General features: G+C 35.0%; 1 protein-coding gene across 1 annotated transcript in view; it reads left to right on the top strand.

Moving 5' to 3' along the window:
• The window catches only part of CCDC171 (coiled-coil domain containing 171), a 150,231-nt gene that overhangs the window by 86,546 nt on the left and 42,190 nt on the right, over positions 1-21,495 (top strand). Inside the window, exons 22-23 of the mRNA XM_066338509.1 lie at positions 7,194-7,339; positions 9,996-10,050. Of these exons, the coding sequence (XP_066194606.1) occupies positions 7,194-7,339; positions 9,996-10,050 (201 nt within the window). The remainder of the gene's footprint in view (positions 1-7,193; positions 7,340-9,995; positions 10,051-21,495) is intronic.

The raw sequence follows: 21,495 nt of genomic DNA, 5'->3' as shown, positions 1-21,495 counted from the left end.
CAATGGAAATTAAATTGTGTTTATTTACTTTGTAAATAAATTGTCACTGTTAATATTTTATTGCTGTTATTTCTTGTTCTTCAATTGTTTTAACTGACTGTTACCATACAGAAATATTCTAAGCATATTTCTGATACAAATCTAATGGAAAAGTTTTTCTTGAGAACTTAAAATAGTCTCTTCCAGGGCTTAGAAATGTCACTGGTAATGCAAGATCATTGAGACCAGCAGGACATGATCAGAGACTGATGGTTTGAGGCTGTGACAGATGAGAGAAGCTACAGTGAAATGCAAGAAATTGTTGCAATATGTTGTGTCCTCATAGATACACAACTAAATATTTGTATGTATGTACATGTGATAAATTATCACTGTTAAAGTGAAGATGAGGTCTAAGTACTGGTTGTGTTTTTGTCTTGCATAGTGTGTGCTAATATGCACAAGTAGATAATGTGTAGCAAACAGTATTGCGGAGAGCAGTGCTACAGAGCAGCATCAGAGTTTGCTTGTAATATTAGTGCCTCATTTACAGGTACATGGCAGTTATGAAAAGTCATCTTTTGCAATGTAATCCAGGTGTAAACAATCTTTTTCAAACCTTGGAACTGTACCAGTTGTAAGGCAGAGAGTCTACCAGAGTAGAAAGTGTAACAGTGAAAAACCCCACTTTTTGGTGGCACTTAAGTATCTGATTTAAAGGCATGACACTCCAAAGCACAGAAAATCTACATGTGGAGTGCTGAGTCTTGACTGCAAAGGGATGATTGCTGTGGTGGGAGGGAAATTTACATTTCTAAGGAGAAAAAAGAAACATCAGTCCTGAGGTAGTGTGTCAGAAATTGCAAAAGGGAGTGAATGATCATGTGAACTCATGCCACCATGCATATGATTCCAAAAATTTATTCTCACTTAACTTCAAAGATTATTCTTAAAACTGATAGTGATAAAGCCTGAGTTTTTATAAAATTGTATTTGTTCTATTAAGTGGTTTAATCCCTCTTGGCAGCTTTCCAGTAATACTAACATAATTCACTTAGCTTAAAGATGAATAAAATTTCTAAATTATAATGTGCATAAATTTTATCATGTACTTTATCATTTTCTGAAACACAGTTTAAAAGTAGGTCTCAATTATTCTCTGTTTGGATTAGTGTATGTCTGAAAGGCCCAGTGCATCTCCTTAATGAAAAGGGTCTCCCTCAACTGTCTAATAGGATCTAGGCTGTGTGTGGGCAGTTTATATTTTGCAATTACTTCACTTTAAAAGTTTTGTTTAGTTTTACTTTGAAGCTGACTGAGCTCTCTCTGGAAGAGATTTTATTGTGTGAAATTATTAAGAAAAAGCTACTGTGTTTAAATTACTAAACTCTTTTCATTCACAACAGCTTTAAAATACACACAACTCAATGACTCCACAAAGGATTTTCAGTCATACTTCGCTAAACATCTTGAGCTAATGCAGTTGAAAAATAGATTCTTTTCTTGTTGATCAGAATAGATTTTCTGTTGAGAAATGTTTGCACTATAGCAAGAAGATATTAAATGTAGTTGTAAATCTTTGAGGGACTGTAATCCAGCCTGAATCACTGTAGCTGAGATGTTTGAGGTACCTAAACTTGCTTGGATGTCTAAGGGCTATGTTTCTGTAAGTAAATGAACTGTTGTCTACACATCCATAGGTAATAAATGTTGTTTGCTTTTGTGACATGAGTGCCTCAAATTCCAAGTGACTTTTGTAAGAAAAATCTCTTGCAAAATGTAAATGTGTGCATTTTCCCTTCCTCATCTATTGAGTGACTCTCAAATAAAATTTTATTTAAATGTTTCTTAATAGTTGGGCTCTAGATCTTGTGCAGTAGCCATATATCACAACTGTTTTTAGAGCTACATATACTGACATTTAACTCATAATTGTCTTTTGATGTTTGTTTGGCATTTTTTGTACTGATTTGGATAAACTATAGTTTGTACTCCAATATTATGAGGATTTTCCATTTAAAACAAACACAAGCAATTGTATCTGACATTGTGTTAGAAATGTGAAAATATGCCTGCAAGTATCTCATCATTCACCAGTATTTTGTTAGTTACTTATTAAAATTATTTTGTTGGTTGGTATTTGTTTTGGTTAGTAGACCCACACATACTCATTGCACAAGGCTTTAAAAAAGACATGAAGTGCATTTTGCACCTTGTTAGATATACTGAGATCTATAAACTACTTTAACTGCTTCCATGCTATATCATAGACTTCAGAGAGGAGTCATAAGGTATGTTCTTTCTCTTAATGCCAGCATATGAAAAAATTGTTTTTGTCAGGATGAAGGTCCAGTAGCAAAGAGGTTGAAAAAAATCACTGTTTTTTTTTTTCTGCAATGCAGATACAGCTCATTCAAGTGTCCTTCTGAGCACTCACTTTTTTTTCCTAGCAAAATTTAAAGGGCAAGGAAAGCATTTGTTTTTTATGAGATGTCATGGGTGTTCAGCCTCAGTTCTGCTTTGCAAGAGCAGATCAGCCACGTGGATTTAATTTCAAACTGCTTTAAGACACTACTGCAGACGCTGAGAAACATGCAGTGAATCGAGATATAGTATCTTGATAGTTTCTATGTGAGAAGTGTAAATCCATCTTATTTCTTGACATAGGTCTCAATGTACTTCTTAGATGTATTTAATGTTTTCTAAGTATTGATGAGAAATCTCAGTTACAAAGGTGTTTTTTGTCACAGAACTTTTTTCCCTAAGATTTTAAACCCACTCTTTTGATAGAAGCATAATTGTAATTTCTTCTTGATAATATAAAGATTTTTTTAAAAAAACATCCTGTAGATTTCAGCTGTATTTGAGTTCATAGTTTGAGTTGATGTATTTGGTTTGCATTGCAGTGATGCACACAAAAATATGGTAAACATTAAATATTAATGTAACTTGTTGTACTTGTTGGATTTGAACCATTTGAATCTGCAGACTTCTCTAGGTTACTTGTAGAATTCTGAGGGGCACTCAAAGATCATTGTTTCCCAACAAGGATAATGGGAAATGTGTTTAAACTGGCGAAGAAATGGATGCTGGCTAAACTTTCTATACTTTTTTATGTTGTGAAATTATATTAGTTGTGAGTGTAGGACAGCCTTCAGAATGTATTTTTTAAAAAGTAATATGTTGCATCTAAATAGAGAATATACATACGAAACTTCATCTGAAAGAAAAAATCTTTAATTTCACAAATTAGTTCATTATACACATACTGCAGTGTATTTGCATATTTTGTACTGCTGTGTTGTGTCTGTGTAATTTAAATCTAATTTACTAAGCAGTTTGATCTAGCTTTAGTTGATCTTGGAAAATACTGTCTCAGTATAAATGTGTGACACATGCTTAACATGAATTTAAACTGTATGACTGTCATTGTTCATCTAGAGTGATTATCCATCTGTTATCTTTTGAATAGAGTCCTTTTTATGTGTAAAGAATGACAATATTAAACTTTGATTTCTTTTTATAATGGGTTTTGAATAAAAAGACTCCTCACTGCAAAATCTAAACTTATTAAAGGAGGCTTGTGGAAGGACCAAACCAACAGACAGCCAATGAGATTTTTCTTCAGTGCTATCAGTTGCTTGCTGTTCTCTCCAACAAATTTTTCATGCTTAATTTGTGAGGGAAAAGAGGTCTAAATCTAAATATCTCTAAAGGAAACTCCTTTTAAAGATTCTGATGAAAACTCAACTGATCCATGAGATTTTGGCAGACTGGAGAGGAAGGAGTGCAGTGATGTCTGAATTAGCACCTGAATGCCTAAAAACCTGAGAAAGACAGGTAACTGGCATTGTACAGAATGTTAATAAATTTGAGTTTAGCTTCTAAGTTGGTTCAGAATCACTTGTACTTGAAAGTGAAAGCTCAGCATCTTCACAGAACTATGTGCAATCATACTAGGTTTTTAAAACCTTCATTCTTCTTATCATAGTTAGCCTCAACTTTCTAACAGTTGTAATTGTCCACAGAAAACATTTCAAGATAAATGCATTATCAGGTTTTGAAATTTTCTTATTTTTGTAAATACTAAGACCTGGGGGGCAAAATAAGGGCTATATTGTGGATTAAGTGAAATATCTCAAGGCTGTGCTTTTCTGATAACTGAACCTGAAGTGACCTTTCTCAGACACAATTACAGAGCTGTATGTTTTTCCTTTAATTTCATCAGGGGTTTAATTAGTATACAAATAAAACTTCCCTTATCTTCCTTTCTACCTAATTGGCTTGTCTTTGCTTATATATGAAGAATGTGAAAATGGGCTGTAATTAGGGTGACCGTGTTAACCTTTTTTTCTCAAATGTACTGTTGCCTAAAGGCCTCAAAGCCTAAAACCAGTGCTTTGGATTATTGCTTTGCAATCACTATGGCTCTCCCACAGGTTTTCTCATGAGCAGAAGGGCTTTGGGTGCTGCAGGTTCCCACTGCTTAACGGGATCTTCATTCTTCTCCCCACTAAATGTTTATTGATTATCTCACTGCTCCACACTCAGCCTCCAACAACTTAATATCAGGTGACAGTCAAGAGAGTTCTCCAAGTAATTAGAGTAGAGCATTGAGGGAACAATTAGGAGCAGAGTTATTAAACTTGATTTATCCTATTCTCTCCTGAACACTTTCTTGGATATCAGAACATCACACTTTCACAATCTACCCTAGCTGAGAAATTAGTGGCTAACCTGCTGCTTATCATTGTTGCCTTGCTGCCTTGAGGCACACCCTCTTGGTTTCAGTCACTCAGCTGGAAATATTAGAGTCTATAAAGTTTATCAAGGGTTTTAATTAGATCAATCTGAAGAAGCAAAAAAAAGAGGCTTACCAGCCATTATTTTATAATACACCACACTGTATCTGAACATTTCCAAGGCTTGACTTTAACCCACAGTAGTAAGAACCTTCAAGTTATTGCTGAAACTGCTTTTAGAGTGCTAAAATCACTTTATATTTTGCTTAGATATTGCAATATTACTAGTAGATAAAGTCTGAATACTTTAGAGATTTCTGTAAATAATGGGCTTCCTTTTGAATATAATAGAGCAGCTTTTCAGTGAGATACTTGATTTAACCATTTCTATATTGCTTCATCACCAGCTAGTGTGGATTGCTGCCCACGCGCCTTAAAAAATTAGGCCCTGCTATTGCCTCAGTAATAGTCATGTGCTTGCCATGAGTAACCTAAATTAGTTAGCAGCTCACAGAAGATTTTAACTAGTGGATCTTTTCACTGTTTGTGGTCTGCAATTAAAGATTTATGTGGGAGCCAACAAGTCTTCAACCCCTGCAGATGGACAGCTTTAATAAAAATGAAATAAATATGCATAATGTTCCTATTATCCTGTCTTTCTCTACTCTTTTAGACTGCTAGGATCTTTGAGCCAAAATCCATTCAACAGCATCTACATCAAAAATTTCCTGCATCAAAATACTAGCAGAAACTACTTTAAAGCAGTTTTTTTCAAACAGGTGGGAAACTGGATTGGACCAAATAGTGGTAACAGAGACTCTTTCTGTGTTCAAATATAGTTTATTTATCAAAGGTGGGCAGGGGATTACTTGACTTGTTTTTCAGGACTCTTTTCTCAATGTTGAAAGCAAACAGTAAATACAGTAATTGGAGGAAGATTATGTTTCGGTTTTTTTTTTTTTTTTTTAATATCCTTGTGCAGTGGATGAATGCTAGCTGCATGTTTATCTTTTCTTAGGGGAAATAAATCAATTGTTTATTGAAAATAAGGACATAAGAGTAAAAATAAAATTAGTCAACCTGGAGTTGTTTGAGCAAGAGTAACATTTCTAGGTTTAGAGTTTCTTAAATAAACTCCAATTTTTTATTTTTTTTTTAACCGTTGTGATTAGTTTCAGCCTAGATTTTGTAAATTCCTGAACAATTCCTGAACCATTCAAGTAGTGGTGCTGTACCTTCAAAACACACCACCATTGAAGTAGCTGGTTGCCTTTTCTCTTTAAGAATGTTAGAAGATTTATGCCAATCCACACATAACAGTTTATTTTGCAGGACTATGCAGTCCTATGCTGTAGATTGTTATTTTGTAGGCATTTTCTCTCTCATAATGCTTTTTGAAGTGCCTCTGATGCTTAAAGTGGTCTGAAACTTCTTCAAATTAGTTTTCAGCAGCCTCCAAATTATTATCAGCATTTTGTTTATCCTGTTCTTCATAGTTATGCACAGCATTGTATATCTCCATGTTCCACAGTCCAGGACAAGTACTGAGTACAAATTATGCAGAGCATTCTTAGAATTTAAGCAGAAAAATACCCATAAATTTGGAAAAACAGGTGTGCAAGAGCCCAGTCTTGCTATGCAGCCTTCTATATTTTAGAATCTATCAGGAAATACACAATGTGTAAAAGAATGTTTGTAACCACCTATTTTAATTTCTTTCTAAAAAGACAATTAAAAGCTGTAACTAAAATGTAACATGTAACAAATTATGAAATCAAATTATTAATAATCCAGTCTATAAATGTATTGATTTATCCCAGCAGAAATGAGTAGCAACTATCCAGGTTCTGTATTAATTAGTCCTGTGTGCTATTTTTCATCTATTGGATTAATCTGAATTGATTAAAGCACGTTGTGTTAATTCTAAGCCAGAGAGAAATGTTTAAAAAATACACATACTATTTTGCATATTGGGAAACTAATGTTAAAATAGTGAAAGCACCATAATATAGATTGTATTTGATGCTCTAACAGAGAATATGAGATTATTTATTCTACTGAAATTTCTGAACAGTGCAGATATTTAAATAAATGCTTCTGTGTTTATACCCTTCCTTTGTGAATTCCTTTCTTTAATGTTTATGTTAAATTAAGTTTTGAGAATATTCTGTGTTCTTTAAAGCTGTACTCTTGATTATTTTCTTCATGATTAGAGTACTTGTAGCATACTGTATCTCCCTACTTGATCAAAAAAACCATTTTTTTAATGAATATATTTGTACACAGTCAATATACTAAAAACTAGGGGGTTCTGAGTCAGTAATAGTTTTGCTAGAGAATTCATAAAACCTTAGTATGCAATGGTCCGAATCTACTCCACAGTCAGTTTTCCACTTTGTTTAATAGCCTATGGCATAAACTGAAGTTAATTATTTGGGCTGACAAGTAACTCTGCTTTCTGTCTGCTTGCAGAGTCTCTCCGAGGCAACGGTGGAGCTGAGAAGAAGAGATCGATTTCTGCGTCAGCAAAATAGACTTCTTACCCAGCTGGAGCAGGACAAGCGTCGACTGAGGGAGAGCATCCGTGATGCAGAGAGTGCCCTCTGCATGGCAGCAAAGTGAGCACTGAGACCTTGGGGAGATCACTTAAAACGGACAAAAGATCAATTCTCACTTTCATGCACAGGGTTTTAGCCTTGACTAATGCTAGAAAACAAAAGTACATCTGCCTCTCTTTGAAATTCAGTGATAGTCTTCGAAAAAGAAAACTGTTAGTTCAAGATAGTACATGCTATATTTTCTGCACTTATGCCATAATAGTACTACAAATTCTTAGTGCAAAATGCATACACATTTTGTCTGCCAATTACTGTACTGATTTGACAACATCTCTTTGGTAGATCCTTCCCATTCTATTTATTTAAGAAATGATTGTTTGTTCTAAAGGGGCTGGAACTCATTTTGAACCTAGGCTTATCTGTGGAATAGTGTAGATATTTCTGCTGATTTCAGAGAGTTTTGGATTTAGATGTAAGCCCCATGCCTTTTTTTACTATAACTTGAAGAGTGGAAGGAAATGTTCAGGGACCATTTTTGAAAGTATTGGTAGTCAAAAGCTGTTCCATTGACTTGAATGAGATTATTACTAACCTCTTAGAGTTATATAGTCAGATAAAATTATAAATCCTTTTAGACTTTTTTATCTATTACTGTTACAGTAGTATGCACTTTGAATATTATTGGTCCATGGCCAAGATTTAAAAAAGGTTCAATTTAAAATTAAAATTTCTCCTTATACCTGGGATTTTGACCTCTGAAGAACAATAGCTTAGAAGCTATAAGGGGCTTATGCACCAGCAAAATAATGTAATTAATATATTTATCAGTGATATATTTAACAAGCTAATTAAAATGACAATATATTATTTGGTATAAGTATGTCAAAGCATATTATGACCTGAAGACGGATGTGTTCTCAAAAGCCTTCTCCTTTTCACCCTGCCTCAACCTATTTTATGCGCTCCAGTAAGGATCATTCCCTCTGGCCATTCTAATATTCAGAAAAGATTTCTTTAATGTGAAAACTCCCAAACCAGTAATTGTTCTACCAACTCTTAACAAGTGCAAGTGTCATTTCTTCCTTTGGAACATGTAAGCAAAGTAGGTAAATGGACTTTGGTCTTATCTGGAAAAATACTATTTTAATATCTATTTCATGACCTAAGTGGTTGCAGGCAATGCATGGCCTACAGTCTTTTAATTTATTTCTTTTAATTTAAATATTTTAATTTATTTCCTAAATTTTTGTAGATCTGTAAAAGGCAGCAGGATGTCTAGCTTGTTCTGAGAACGGCTGTCTTGATTTTCTTTTAGTGGTGGCTAGCAGTTCTTTCCACTTTCCTCATGAGTAAGAAGCAATATTAATGAAATTGCCTGAAACAGTGAACCTGACAAAAATACAGTAGTCTTTTGGTAGTAGTAATTTCTCTGTATTGTGGTTTAACCCCAGTCAGCAACCAAGTACCCTGTCAACCTAGTCCAAAGAAAGGTGAGATCCTGAAAAAATATAAGTCTGTGTGGTTTTATTAGTAATGTAAAAGCCAATTCTATTCTTCTGGCCACCTTCCTGTATCTTCTGTTACAGTAGTATGAATCAAGTAATGAGAAAGCAGCCGTTATTCCATGGGGAAGAATGCCATGATTTTGACTGGAGAAAAGGAGCCTGAGGGAATACCTTATTGCTATCTGTAGCTTCCTGAAAGGAGGCTGTAGTGAAGTGGAGCTTGGTCTGTTCTCCCAAGTAACAAGTGATAGGACTAGAGGAAATGGCCTCAGGTTGTGCCAAGAGGGGTTTATATTGAATATTAGGAAAAGATTCTCTCCTGAAAGGGTTGTCAAGCATTGGAACAGGCTGCCCAGGGAAACTGCAGAGTCTGGAGGTATTTAAAAAGTGTGTAGAAGTGGCCCTTGGGGACACAGTTTAATGGGTGGGCTGGGCAATGCTGAGATAATTGTTGGACTCAGTGATCTTAAGGGTCTTTTCTAACCTAAATCATGCTGATTCTATGGATTCTGGTTTAGGTATTGTGGAAGCTCAAAATATACACATAGCTGGCAAAATAAGAGACAGTCCTGGAATACTGAGGTGAATTAGCTTTTCTAATTTTCTGGCATGGATTCCATTTTACCTCCCTACAGTGTTTTGTTGGTTGTGCTGTCCTTTCTCCTTAGTCACATGGTGTTATGTAACTTCAATTCTACTTCTGCCAATCATGAGTTGAGGCCAAGGTTTTTCATGACAGCATCATGACAGCTGATGAGAGCTGTCTTTCTTACTGAATCACTAATCTACAAAAGGGCATTAGAGAATTGTTTCATTCTCCAAACTCTCTTATTATAAGGATGGGGTCCTTGGCTGAACTTCTTTTGGAAATGTATGAGCATTTATTCTCTTGCTGCTAGAAGACTCCATTAAACGTGTCTTTACATCTAAAACTCTCCAAGAACACGATAGCTGTTCATTAATATGCCCGGAATTACAGCTAGTTTAATTGATAGTCCACAACAGAAACAAATTTCATATGCCAAATAGTGGTACAGGAACTATTTTTAAGGTTTGCATTGGGGATATAAAAAGGAGAGACAAAAAATAATACTTTGAGTTACTAACAATTATTTAAAAAGACATGATAGTTAAAAAGTAGCAGAAAATTAATTTCTAAATCAGGTGAGTTTCGGTTCCACGATCTACTTCTTTTTTTTCTCTTGTAATAGAGACAGAGAATTGATCATTAGTCATATGAAAGCTGTAGAAGACACTCTTCATAAGGTAAGAATTTAAATTGATTCCTCTGATTACTGTTTCTAAATATATCAAAGTTTTCCCACTACTTTTGCTCAGGGAAGGAGTGCAGTAGAAATTGTAAGGTGGTTTCCTTATGTTAGAGTTTATTTCCACCTTCAACTTCTTTTATCCTAAAAACCTGTTCATTTTTAGTGAAATAAGATACAATTTTGTAGTACACAAACTTCTTATTTCTTACTGAAAAACTTACTAAAAAATCCACTTTCCTTCCCTTAATCACTGAGAGCACTGTTTCTGGTTACCACGTGGAGACTATTGAAAATCCAAACAGCTGACAATTTCTGTGGAGTTAAGTCTGTGCCGTGTAAGTCAGAGGTCATTTGGTGGTGTCACATGCATGGTGGCCATAAAACATATGGCTTTATGCATGCTATTTTTGACTTTGATACATGATAAAGCATAAGGAAAAGACAGTAAGTTGTAACCTGTAGTCAGAAACTTTGATGATATTTTTAGAAGATTTTTTAAATTGAGTAATAATCTTAAGTAGTCTCTTTGACTTGCACGATTTTGCCCTGATATAATATTATATGAAAGTCCAACAAAGCTTGTACATTAATTATTTAGGCAAAAAGGAGTGTTTTTAACTGTAGCTCTAGTTGTTGATTGTTTTATAACTCTTTTTAGTCTAGAGCAACACAGAGCAAAATAAGTGTTTTTATTACCTTGGAGTGTTAATTTCCCTTATCACATCTTACATTCACAGCAACATGGGAATCTATTCTTCATTTTAGTTTCTGTGTTCACCAAAACTAATTTAATTTTAAGATACTTTTTTCAAGTCTTTCTTTCCTATAATGTTCAAGGAAGTGACAGAACACAAAACTATGTGTTTTAGCTACAGCAAACTGTGCTGGTAGAGACTGTCTTGCTTTTTGCCCCCACCTTTTTCATACTGGTTTCTTTTAAGCTTAAAAATTTATGTCATGCAGAAAGTGTTGTGTTTTTGCAGTAAGAGATACAAATAATGCCCTTGGCATTCAGAATTTATTGTTCTGGATTACAAGGTTACATTTTGGTTCTGAAAGCAGTGCTGTGATATGCACAAGGATTGAAGTGTTTGGGGAAAGGCTATGGAGAAGGTCACATGCTTAGTACTGATTAACCTGATGCAGTGAATGAATGAGAAACAGCTATCTTTTTTTTTTTAAATCTTAATTACCATATTGCTTCTTAATTCTTGATGTACATAGCTGTTAAGCCCATATAGCACATTAGTGATTAGCAAAAAAATTTATCCTTTCTGATTTGTCAACCTAAAGGATGAGGAAAACATAAGAACTAGAAATGTCAGGATGCTCCTTTCAGCAGGAACTAAAAAAATTGATTGTAAATCATTCAAAATGATTGTAAATCATTCAAAATGATTCAAAAGTATTTCTCCTAGAAGAACAAAGGGAAATTATTGATTTGTTTGAGAAGTATCTGATATGTAAACCCTACATCATAATGGTAACTAATTACCTAGCATTAGTAGACATGGCTTATGTGTAAACTATAAAGTTTACACTGTTGTTCTTAAAGGGTGTCTCACACAGTAAAAAATTAGAACATGAAGAAATGGATTACATACTAGTAAAGGAACTATAAGCCTTTCTTTCTCCACTAGAAATTCTAGGAATTACTTTTGTTTTAAGAAAAGAAATCAAAAGAAAACAGGTAAAGTTCAGAATCAATTTTGATTGAAGTGAAAGTACTACTTTGAGCTGCAGCTTTACTTATGAGAGTGTGAAATTGAATGTTTTGATATTTCTGTGTTGATGTATTCATGAGCAAATACCCACAAAATTCCACTGCATCACTTCAGGATCTGTATTATTAATGCATAATGCTAAATTTTTACCTATAGATCTCAGAGGGATTTTACAGACATCCTTAGTAATCTTAGTTGGACTCAGGAATAAGACAGTATATGCTCTGATCCATTGAAGTGGCCTCATTCCTCTCCATATACTATTCCTACAAGAATTCCAGAAGTCAGTAATGTAGGTTCTAGATCAGCTGCCTTTGGATACACTGAGGTGTAACATTCAGCAAACAAAAGTAAGAGAAATCAGAACCAAAGGAAATGATCTCAGTGCATGCTTCTAATATACCACTACACCATTTACACCAGTTTCTGCCCCACATTGTGACTGGACGGAACATCTAGTGTCATACATTTGACTTTGCCGGAAAGTGCTTAGGCATGCTTTTGCCCAGAGTGATTCTTTCAAGACCACTGTGGAGCTAACTTTTTAATTTTAATGAATATTTATTAAGCATAACTGTTGAAGAACTTGAGCACTGGATATGCTAAGAGAGAAAATATTTTTAGCAACTAGTTTCACGTCCTTCATAAATTACAAGATGTTCTTTAGAAGGTTATTTTTTGTCTTACCTTGGGTCCTGTCACATTAGCTATCTTTATTCTACTCCTGGAGCTGAATTATTTCCACAAAACATTCTGATAAAATAAGAGATCTTTCTTCATTTTATACCATCTAAATATTATGGACAAATACTAAATGCAAAATGGATGTTTTAACAAATAAAAAATTCAAAACAGAATATCACCAAGGAGAGACAGAGACCTCAAGAGGGTTATAGTTTGGATAACTCAAAAAATTTAAGTTTTATTCTTAAAATACTGAAGATGACCAAAAGGTAATAGCAAAATTATAACAGAAATAAATAAAATTCTACTGAGTGATGAAAAGAAATTCCATCTACTTGAAGTTCAAACACAAAGAATTTCTTAAAAAGTCTTCTAATAAAAAGCAAAATCATTTAAGAACATGTCTTATTTTAAAAGCCATGGACAGTCCTTTTTTTGTGTATGAAAAATAAGTTATTTCTTGAAACACTTTACCCTCAAAAATTTGAGGTTATTTTTGTTGTGAGTAAACCCTTGTAATATTTGCTGATAAATTGTATTCTGTTGCTAATTTCTTCTTTATTTCTTAATATTCTGGTTGTATAAACTGTAAGAGACATTAGATCTATTAATTTTCTGCAACTGGATTCTTGAATATGTGTTGTTAATCATCTGTTAGTTACGGTAATAATGTCACAAGGTTGTGGGTTCAATCCCTGTATGGGCCAGTCATTTAAGAGTGGACTTCATGATCTTCGTGGGTGCCTTCCAGCTCAGAATATTCTATGATTCTGTGATCTGTAATCCAATCAGAGGAAGAAATAATTTTACACTATCTCTGCTAAAATCTTCAGCTTTCCCCTTGTATTGATCCTCAGTTTGAGTGCTTCTTTTAGGTTAGCCTTGGCTAGCAGCCAGATGCCCACCTAGATGCTGTCTCAGTCCTCAAGAGAAGAGAGGGACAAAACAGAATGAGAAAGCTCATGTATTGAGATCTACAGACATTGCATAGTAGTTATCATCATAGGTAAAACAGCTGACTTGGGGAAATTATTTTAATTTCTTTCTTCAAGTAGATTTGGAGAGTTAGAAAATATTTAAAAATTACACTGCTTTTTAATCTCAGCTTCACTTGCGACCACTCTGCTCATGCTGTGAGGCACAAGGGTTTACAGTCAGTCCACAGCAACTCCTCTCTGCTGCTCCTACCTCCTCATGCTGTTTCCCTGCATCACTGTGGGCTCTCTATGTGGGCTGCCATCTATCAAGAATATCTGCTTCAGCGTGGACTCTCCCTGGACTTCAATTTCTTCAGGAACTATCCTGAAGGATTTCCTGGACCCACTCTGACATGGGATCATTCATGGAATATGGTGTGAATATATGCTCCAGCATAGTCCTCTCTCTGTGCTATACCTAATCCAGTACCTTAAGTGTTTCTGTTCCACTTCTCTTTGATAGTCAGTGTTTTTCTTCCTTCCTTCTCTCCCTGCAAGGTGGGTTTTTCTCCTTCTTAAATTAATCACAGAGTGGCTGCCAGCAGGGCTGTGGGGATTAGCTGTGACCTGTGATGTGTCTGGAACCAGAGGTGACTGGAACCAACTTTGTCCTGCACTCATCTGTCCTCACAGAGGCTGCACCTGGTACACTGTTATTGCTGTCTTGTTTTCAGACTGCCTAAATCCCTGTTCTCTACATTTAGCCTACTACACACCGCCATGGGAAGTCATTCTAGCAAGCCAGCCTTCACAGTAACAGAAAATTGTTTGTTTCTCCTTGTACTCATAACTATCAAAATCTTGGCAAGCTTAGTCCATCATAGTTTTCAGCCTGTCCTGGCTGTTTAGGATTTGGCTGTTTTAGCAGATTAATAAAATACAGAATACTCACTGTTTTTCCCAATACCAGTTAGCAACTGACTCATTCTGACACTCTGAGACATGCAGGGATCAGAGCAGCTATCCAGTGTGCTCCTTTCCTTCTGCACTTGGTCAGAAAAACTACTCTTTGACCACTTCTGTAGTGCACTTCATTTCTGCTGATGGAAAGGTTCATATGCTAGCTAGCAAAACAACTTCCATGCAGACCTGTCAGCAGTCGTGCCCTGAATTCCTTCCACTGCTGTTCATTGCCTTGCTGCCACCCTTGTCTCCTCTGAAATGCCTCTGAACTGTCTGTTTATGAGATCTCAGTGCCATGATTCTATCAGTTGAAAAAAAAATATAAACACTTTATCATCCACCCTATTATATATTTGTAAAAAATACAAAGACAGAACTTTCTTTATCTAATTTAATAATCTGGGTTTTTATAATACAGCATATATAATATAGTTTTATAATACAATTGGAGATGGGGTGGGTGAATACTTGAGGATTGGTAAGGTTGTAGCAGTAGATTGTTATTTCTGCTGTGGTCCATAGCAATCAAATGCATTTCCTTATGATGACAGTTTTATGGCCTGCAAGGAATTGATTTACAATAGGTTTAAGTCCATATACAAGTTGACTACATCAGTAAAAACACTCAGTATAAGTGGCAATAATTGTTAGGTGCAGCAAGGAGACCACAAATTGATCAGGTCCTGGAAGAAGAGGACAGTTAAGAGACTTAAGTTAGCTGTCTCAGTCAGACTCCAGTAGATGTGACCTGACACATTCAGGTATACTGATTAGCCATATTTCTCTCAGTTAACTGGGATCCATAATCCATCATATTATTTAGTTATCTCAATAATGATTTAAAAGCCCTTGTTTTAGAGATCTCAGTGTTGGTGTTTTGTTTGTTTGTTTGTTTTGTCTAACCTAATGAAATGCTCAATGATTGTTCTGTGTGTTAGACACATTAATAGTGAAGCCTGCTTTGTGTGTGCTCAAAGTCTGTCCATCACTGTGGTCCTGGGTTGCTCTCAACTGACCCTATCACAAGCCTATTGAAACAGTGAGTATGTATACATGCAAAAAAATCACAAAGAAAACCCAATTAGATTGTTAAATTCTAAATAACTCCTGTAAGAAGTTTACAATAGGAAACCAGCTATTATTTCTCTGTGGTAACAAAAAAATGAAATAAAAATATTACTTTTTCTCCTCCTCCATCTCAAGTGAGTGCTTCTTAATTTCACTGTTTGATGAATGACTTTCGTTTCCCCTCCTAGCAATCTGACTTTCTTGATCCGTGTTCCTAAAGATCAGTTGTGCAGGACATACAGGTGTTAGCACAGCTGGCTTGCTGATGACAACTCTGTCCATATAGCTGTCTAGTGTGTCATCACTCATATTGTTCAGTGTCATTCTGACCTAGCCAAGCTAAAAATGGTACTCCAGCTCAAGAGGGATTTAAAAACCTTCACAAAGTAAAGATAAGACATTGCCGAATGTCATATCCATGTGCTTAACTGTTTTCAGTTTGAACGTATCTAAATAACTCATTTCAGGATTCATTTGTCTTTATCTTTTGTTTTTCTTTGTTGGTTTTAGGGGGGGTGGTTTTTTTGTTTTTATTTGGGGGGTTGTTTGAGGTGGGGTTTCTGTTTTTCTGGTTTTTGGATTTTGATGTTTTTTTCAAGGCTGAATACTTGTGTATAGTTTGCCTTCAGTAAGAAGAAATCCTTGTTTGGAGAATTGTGGGATTATTGAATACATTAACTGTTATTTTCTTCAGACATGGGTTCATTTTCAGCCCAAGGTCACTGAATTATTTTCATAGGGTATGCATTATAGTGCACATCTTGCAGCTACAGAGATGCTTAGGTGCTGTGGTCAACATTTGAAAAAAAACAAACCAACTCTGGATCAAATTAATATCTTATTCAGCAGACCATGTAGTGTGTGTATGTAGTAATATGAGAAAGCTTGAATTAATTGTATAAGTAAGTCTGGGACGGTACTCTGCTCTGAAAATTAATTTCCATAATCTTGACTAGTCTTGAATGGGAAAAGAAAAAGGGGAAAAAAAAAAAAAAAAAAAGCCAAGCACATCCAAAACATAAGTTTTATGAAATATGTCTCCTTACACAAACACTGTTATGTAGTAATTAATGCTCTCTTAGAAACCACCTGTGAAATGGCTTGTTTTTTAATTAAATACAGATTTGTATGGCCGTAATCAGAAAGGATAGTCACTGAATCAGTATGCTAATACAGATTTTTTCAGTAGTTGTTCTATTGAGGTAAATATTCAGTATAACTAATTGCAATAATGTATGGCCACCTACACTAAGGTATGTCAAAATGCTATTTAAACCTCCACTATCTACAGAAGTCAGACCCTTAAATCTGAGGATGTTTTTCTTCTTTTGATGAATGAATGTGCAATGACCTGATGGCTTTTTGGCTTTTAATGACTACTCAAACCTGCGATGGCCATGTAACAAGTATCCATTCAACTGTTTCCCTTTCCCTCCTGGAAGACACTCTTCTAAGCAAAATATGTTGTGATTTGGTGTAGTTTGGTTTTTATCCCTCTGGCGGGGGGAGGGAGGGGGGGAAGGGGGGAGGGGAGCGGGCGGAGCAGGCGGGTCGTGGAGAGAAAGGTTGGATGGGATGTTTTTGCACTTCAATTGACTAATTTAGTTCCAAATACCATTTCTCACCTCATTTTCTTTCTAATTGTACCTGTAATTTCCCAGTTTTTAGGTTCTTGATTTAAAGTGCCTTCAGTTTAAGATACACAAGTCTTTTCACAGGCAGTCTCTTTACTGTTGGAGTGCTGAAATCCTTGATTGCTGAAACATTCTGATGGAAAATACTGTATCTGAAATTATACAGGCTCTCATTCTATAAGATAAACATAAAGCTTTTTGGAGTAATTTCCTTACTTTCAGAGCAGACTCATGTTGGTGTTAAGTGCAACCAATATTAACAGAATGACTGTGTGATCTGACAGGGTGTTGTGGGATGTACTTCTTTGGATATTACTTGTGCCAAATCCTGCAGCAAATAATTTGGGGTCTGTATTTCCTTAAATGGATAGCACTTAGGTTGATCATTGTTTTCTAGAGACTCCAAAGTATATGAATGGAAGTACATGAGGAAGATAATCTTTATCAGCAAATTATTTGAAGACTACTGTTATCAAGACTATTCCATATTATTGTTGGTGCAACTTCTTCTTGTATATTCACTTGTGTAAGAAAACTTAAAGAATTCATACTAAACATGAAAAAATAGGAAGTGTTCATGAGGGTTTAATTCTATCCAACAATGTATATAATTTTCTATTATTCTTCTTAGTTCTATGATCATTTGTATAACACTATAACAAAGACTTGCCCATTCAAAACAGTTACTATGTAACTTATTTCTGTTAAAATGACTTCCCATGGAAAAGGACTGTGTCTGGTAGATGTGCATGTTCTTAACCTGTGTAAATTAACCTGGCCCCCAGTCTCAATGCTGCCCTGGAGGTACAGACACTATGCAGCTAAATAAGCTACATACTTGCAAGACTGTAGTTAAGACTAAGATTTGCATTCAAACTGCTTTCTTCTACTTTAAAAAGTTCTAAACTCCTTTTTGTGTGCTGTGTGTCACACGCAGAACACAAAGCAGTGTGATAGAAACCATTTTGCTTGTACTCTTTTAGAATGATTTCTGTATTTGCAGCCTCAGTTATATCAGCTATATGGTCATCTCAAAGACAAACAGATTATATGACTGTTTTCCATTCGCTTATCACCAAATCGCTTTAGATCTTTAGATCTGTAGTTCTGCTCTTTAAATTGCAGATGATATATTATTTAAAAGGTAGTAGGAAATTAAAGAAAAATAAGCCCAAAGCCAAGATTTTTTTAATGTTGAGTTTGTGAACTTTGAACTTATAAGATGTTCTCATATATAGCTTACATTGTGAAGTTTATATCCATAAATAATTTTATTTTCTTTTTATCATAAGAAAGCACTGAATTAAGAACAAAATAAAAACTAAAATCTCAGATTGGTTGTACCAGTCATATAGAAGCAGGGAAAGGACATTAGGAAGGGCTGAGCACATTCTAATACCATTTGAGACTTGCTAGCTTTTAGTACCATGTCTCTATTGGCATAACTGGATATACCACATCAAACCATGCGTAGGAAAACCAAAGGGAGCACTGGAGTGGACTGTAGACAAAACTATTATTATATTGAGCAGCAGAAAATTTTAGAGTTCATTTTTGGACATGTAGAATTAGTCCATCAAATTCTGCACTTTGGTTCGGTCAATAACGTAACTTCAGTTTATTATTCAGTTTCAGCTTTGATCTGAATTAATGAGTACTTTATTGATTTTAAATTGAGCGGCTATAGTGTTGTCTTCTTTGTTGCTCTCCTAATTAATTAAAAAGTTAAACACTGTCATAAGTCACTCTGCTTTATTTTAAAATGCTATGAGTATTGTAGTAGAGTGTGGATCCATTTGTGATTTTGCCTGTTTTCAGATAGTATTTATATATGTCTAAACTAAAAAATGTAATGATCATATTTAGAAGCATGCTCTCACAATACTTAACTGTACTCTGTATAAAATCACCCTTGGGACTTTTCACAGTCTCAGCTAAAGTTAGGCTTACCAAAATCAGCAATGGCCAAAACTTTCATTAACGTAAGATAAATATAAATTTATATAATTTTTCTCTATATTAATTTTAGAGCATAGGGAAATGAAACTGGTTTTACACATTTTTAATCATTGCAATAAGCCTGATTAGCTGATTAGATGTTTTAGATTTTAACATAAAGCTCTCTAGTCTTGGGAGACCTTTCAGACAAAATGGTATTGCTTTAGATTTCATATGGAGAAAAAAAAAAGTCATTAAATACAAAGAACCTCTGAAAATTGCATTTTAAAGTTTAACTGCATAGGATGGATTCTTCTGCCTGTTGAGCTTCCAAAAAAACCATCTTTTAAAAAAGAAATGAAATTACCTATTTTACCTTTGCCTCGTGGTTCTATAATGTAAGTTTGTATGTGCGTATTGTTTTTACTGCATTAGAGAATGAGGAAATAAATACAGCTTCCCAAATACTGTTGGTTTTTTTTCTGGATATCAAAAAGCCGATAGACAGAAGTTATTAAATTAGTTCTTTACTAAGATTTCCTACAGGTCTGGCCTGTCCAATATGATTCTATGCAGGCATGGCCATTATAGCTTTCCAGTCCTTGAATAGGTAGGCAACTTAGAATGTTTTCACATCTAGTGAAGCAATATAATGATATTTGTACAGCATACACCCAGTCTCTTGTTCTTACAATTTTTCCTGAACCCTCATGAGTATTTTTCAAAGGAAAAGTCTGTCTTAATTTTCAGTTTCTCAGTATGCATACTGATAATGAGATGTACTCTCTACAGTCTAAGTATTTACAAACACAAGAAAATGCTTGTTTGCTTTTTTTAATTGTGAATCCTCATATTAAAAATCATACTCTTTATGAAGCTAATACATACTTTTCTGATGCAGTGATATTATTGGCATTTGTTTACCACAATGCAGCCATTTAAAAAATGGGGTTTATATTTTATTTTTCAGTGAGTGTCAGACCCCAATATTGAAACAGAGTTTGAAACTAATAGGGTTAAAAGGACTTCTACTGTCTGTATTGTGTATGTATTATACCTACATTGCTTATACATTGTTTTTTTTCCCCTTAGTATTAGCAATCTGCTTTTGTACTTTGACATAGGGATTTCCCTTGTGAATTTTGTCACAGAAAAAAGAGAATCATCAATATCGCAGTTAAACTTGACTTTCAAAGCTAATAGTATCTCATTTGGGGGCTGAAATTTAATAAATTTTCTTTGATTCTGTTTGAGTTTTTAAACATCAAACAATGAATTGGCCAGGGTGCAGTAAAATATTTAGATCTATTGACTACGGTTCAGAAGGATAGAAGGCAAAACACTGGTGGTTTGATGTTGATAAATTCTTAGTACCTTAATCCACATTAATGTTTTCTTTTATCTGTGTGCATACTGGCAGCAAAGACACTGGAAAGTTGGTGTGTATATATAAGCTATAAAAATGTAAATCAAGTGTGTATGCTTGTGTGCGTGCGTGCATGTGTGTGTATTTTGTTATATTCAGCAAGGTTAACGTCTGACCAGAATTACACATGCTGACAGAACACTCTAGAGAGTATGTTTGTTCCATAGGACTGTATATCCTGAACCTAGTGCACTATGTGTGCAAAAAATGTGTAGAGGACCTTTCCTGTTATAAAAATTGCATCATAGTGCATATGTTTGGCAGCCACAGGTATTGACAGGAATTCTTTAGGTCAACTTGGGAAATGTAGGGCTCCCTACTCCCACAGAACAGAGGAACGAATAAAATCAAATCTCTTCTTTGTATCAGTAGATTTGCACATGCTTCTTTCAATCAGAGCATATTTCAAAGGCTCTACTATCATTTGAAATCTGTTCACTCATGATCAGCATTTTACAAGAATCTAATTTTGTAAGTGGTTACAGAAAAGTAATCTAGGAGTTAAAGTGAATAGATTTATGTTTTAATTCATGTTCAGTGCATTCTTGTGGGCAAGGAAGCCTCTAACAGAAACTGAAATTTATTAAAATAGTACTTAGTAAATGGTATATCTATTGATTTAAATGTATTTAGAATATATCCGTATATGTTTTAGTATATATTCAGTGTATGTTTTAGTTTTAGAGTATGTATTAGGTTATAAAAACAGTAAATTATTTTTAGCAAGTGCTCACTGTTGTTACTCAACAGATGCAGCGTATGCCAAATGAATGATATAATCTATTCGTTTGTACTATACAAACATATATTTGTATGTGTGACTATCCATCCGTATTACAATATAATCTGACTACTGGGATCTCCTGGAGGCAGACATTGTAAATTTTGTATTAAATAGAATGAAAAATGGGAGGTGGCGTCATACGGTGTGTGAACCTAAGTGGTGCGGCCGTGCAAGGTGCGCGTTAAATACGTACAATGCCCCGTCCGTGCCGGTAGATAGAGGCACGACATGTTGCGATACGCGGGGCAGCGCCGCGCTCCCAGGAGCGGCCCGGCTTTCCCGCTGTGCCGCGCCGTGGCCGC

Source organism: Sylvia atricapilla, chromosome Z (genome assembly GCF_009819655.1).
Source record: "Sylvia atricapilla isolate bSylAtr1 chromosome Z, bSylAtr1.pri, whole genome shotgun sequence".
Lineage (NCBI taxonomy): Eukaryota > Metazoa > Chordata > Aves > Passeriformes > Sylviidae > Sylvia > Sylvia atricapilla.
Note: the sequence above shows the minus strand (reverse complement) of the source record. Positions and strands in the feature narration are given on the sequence as shown.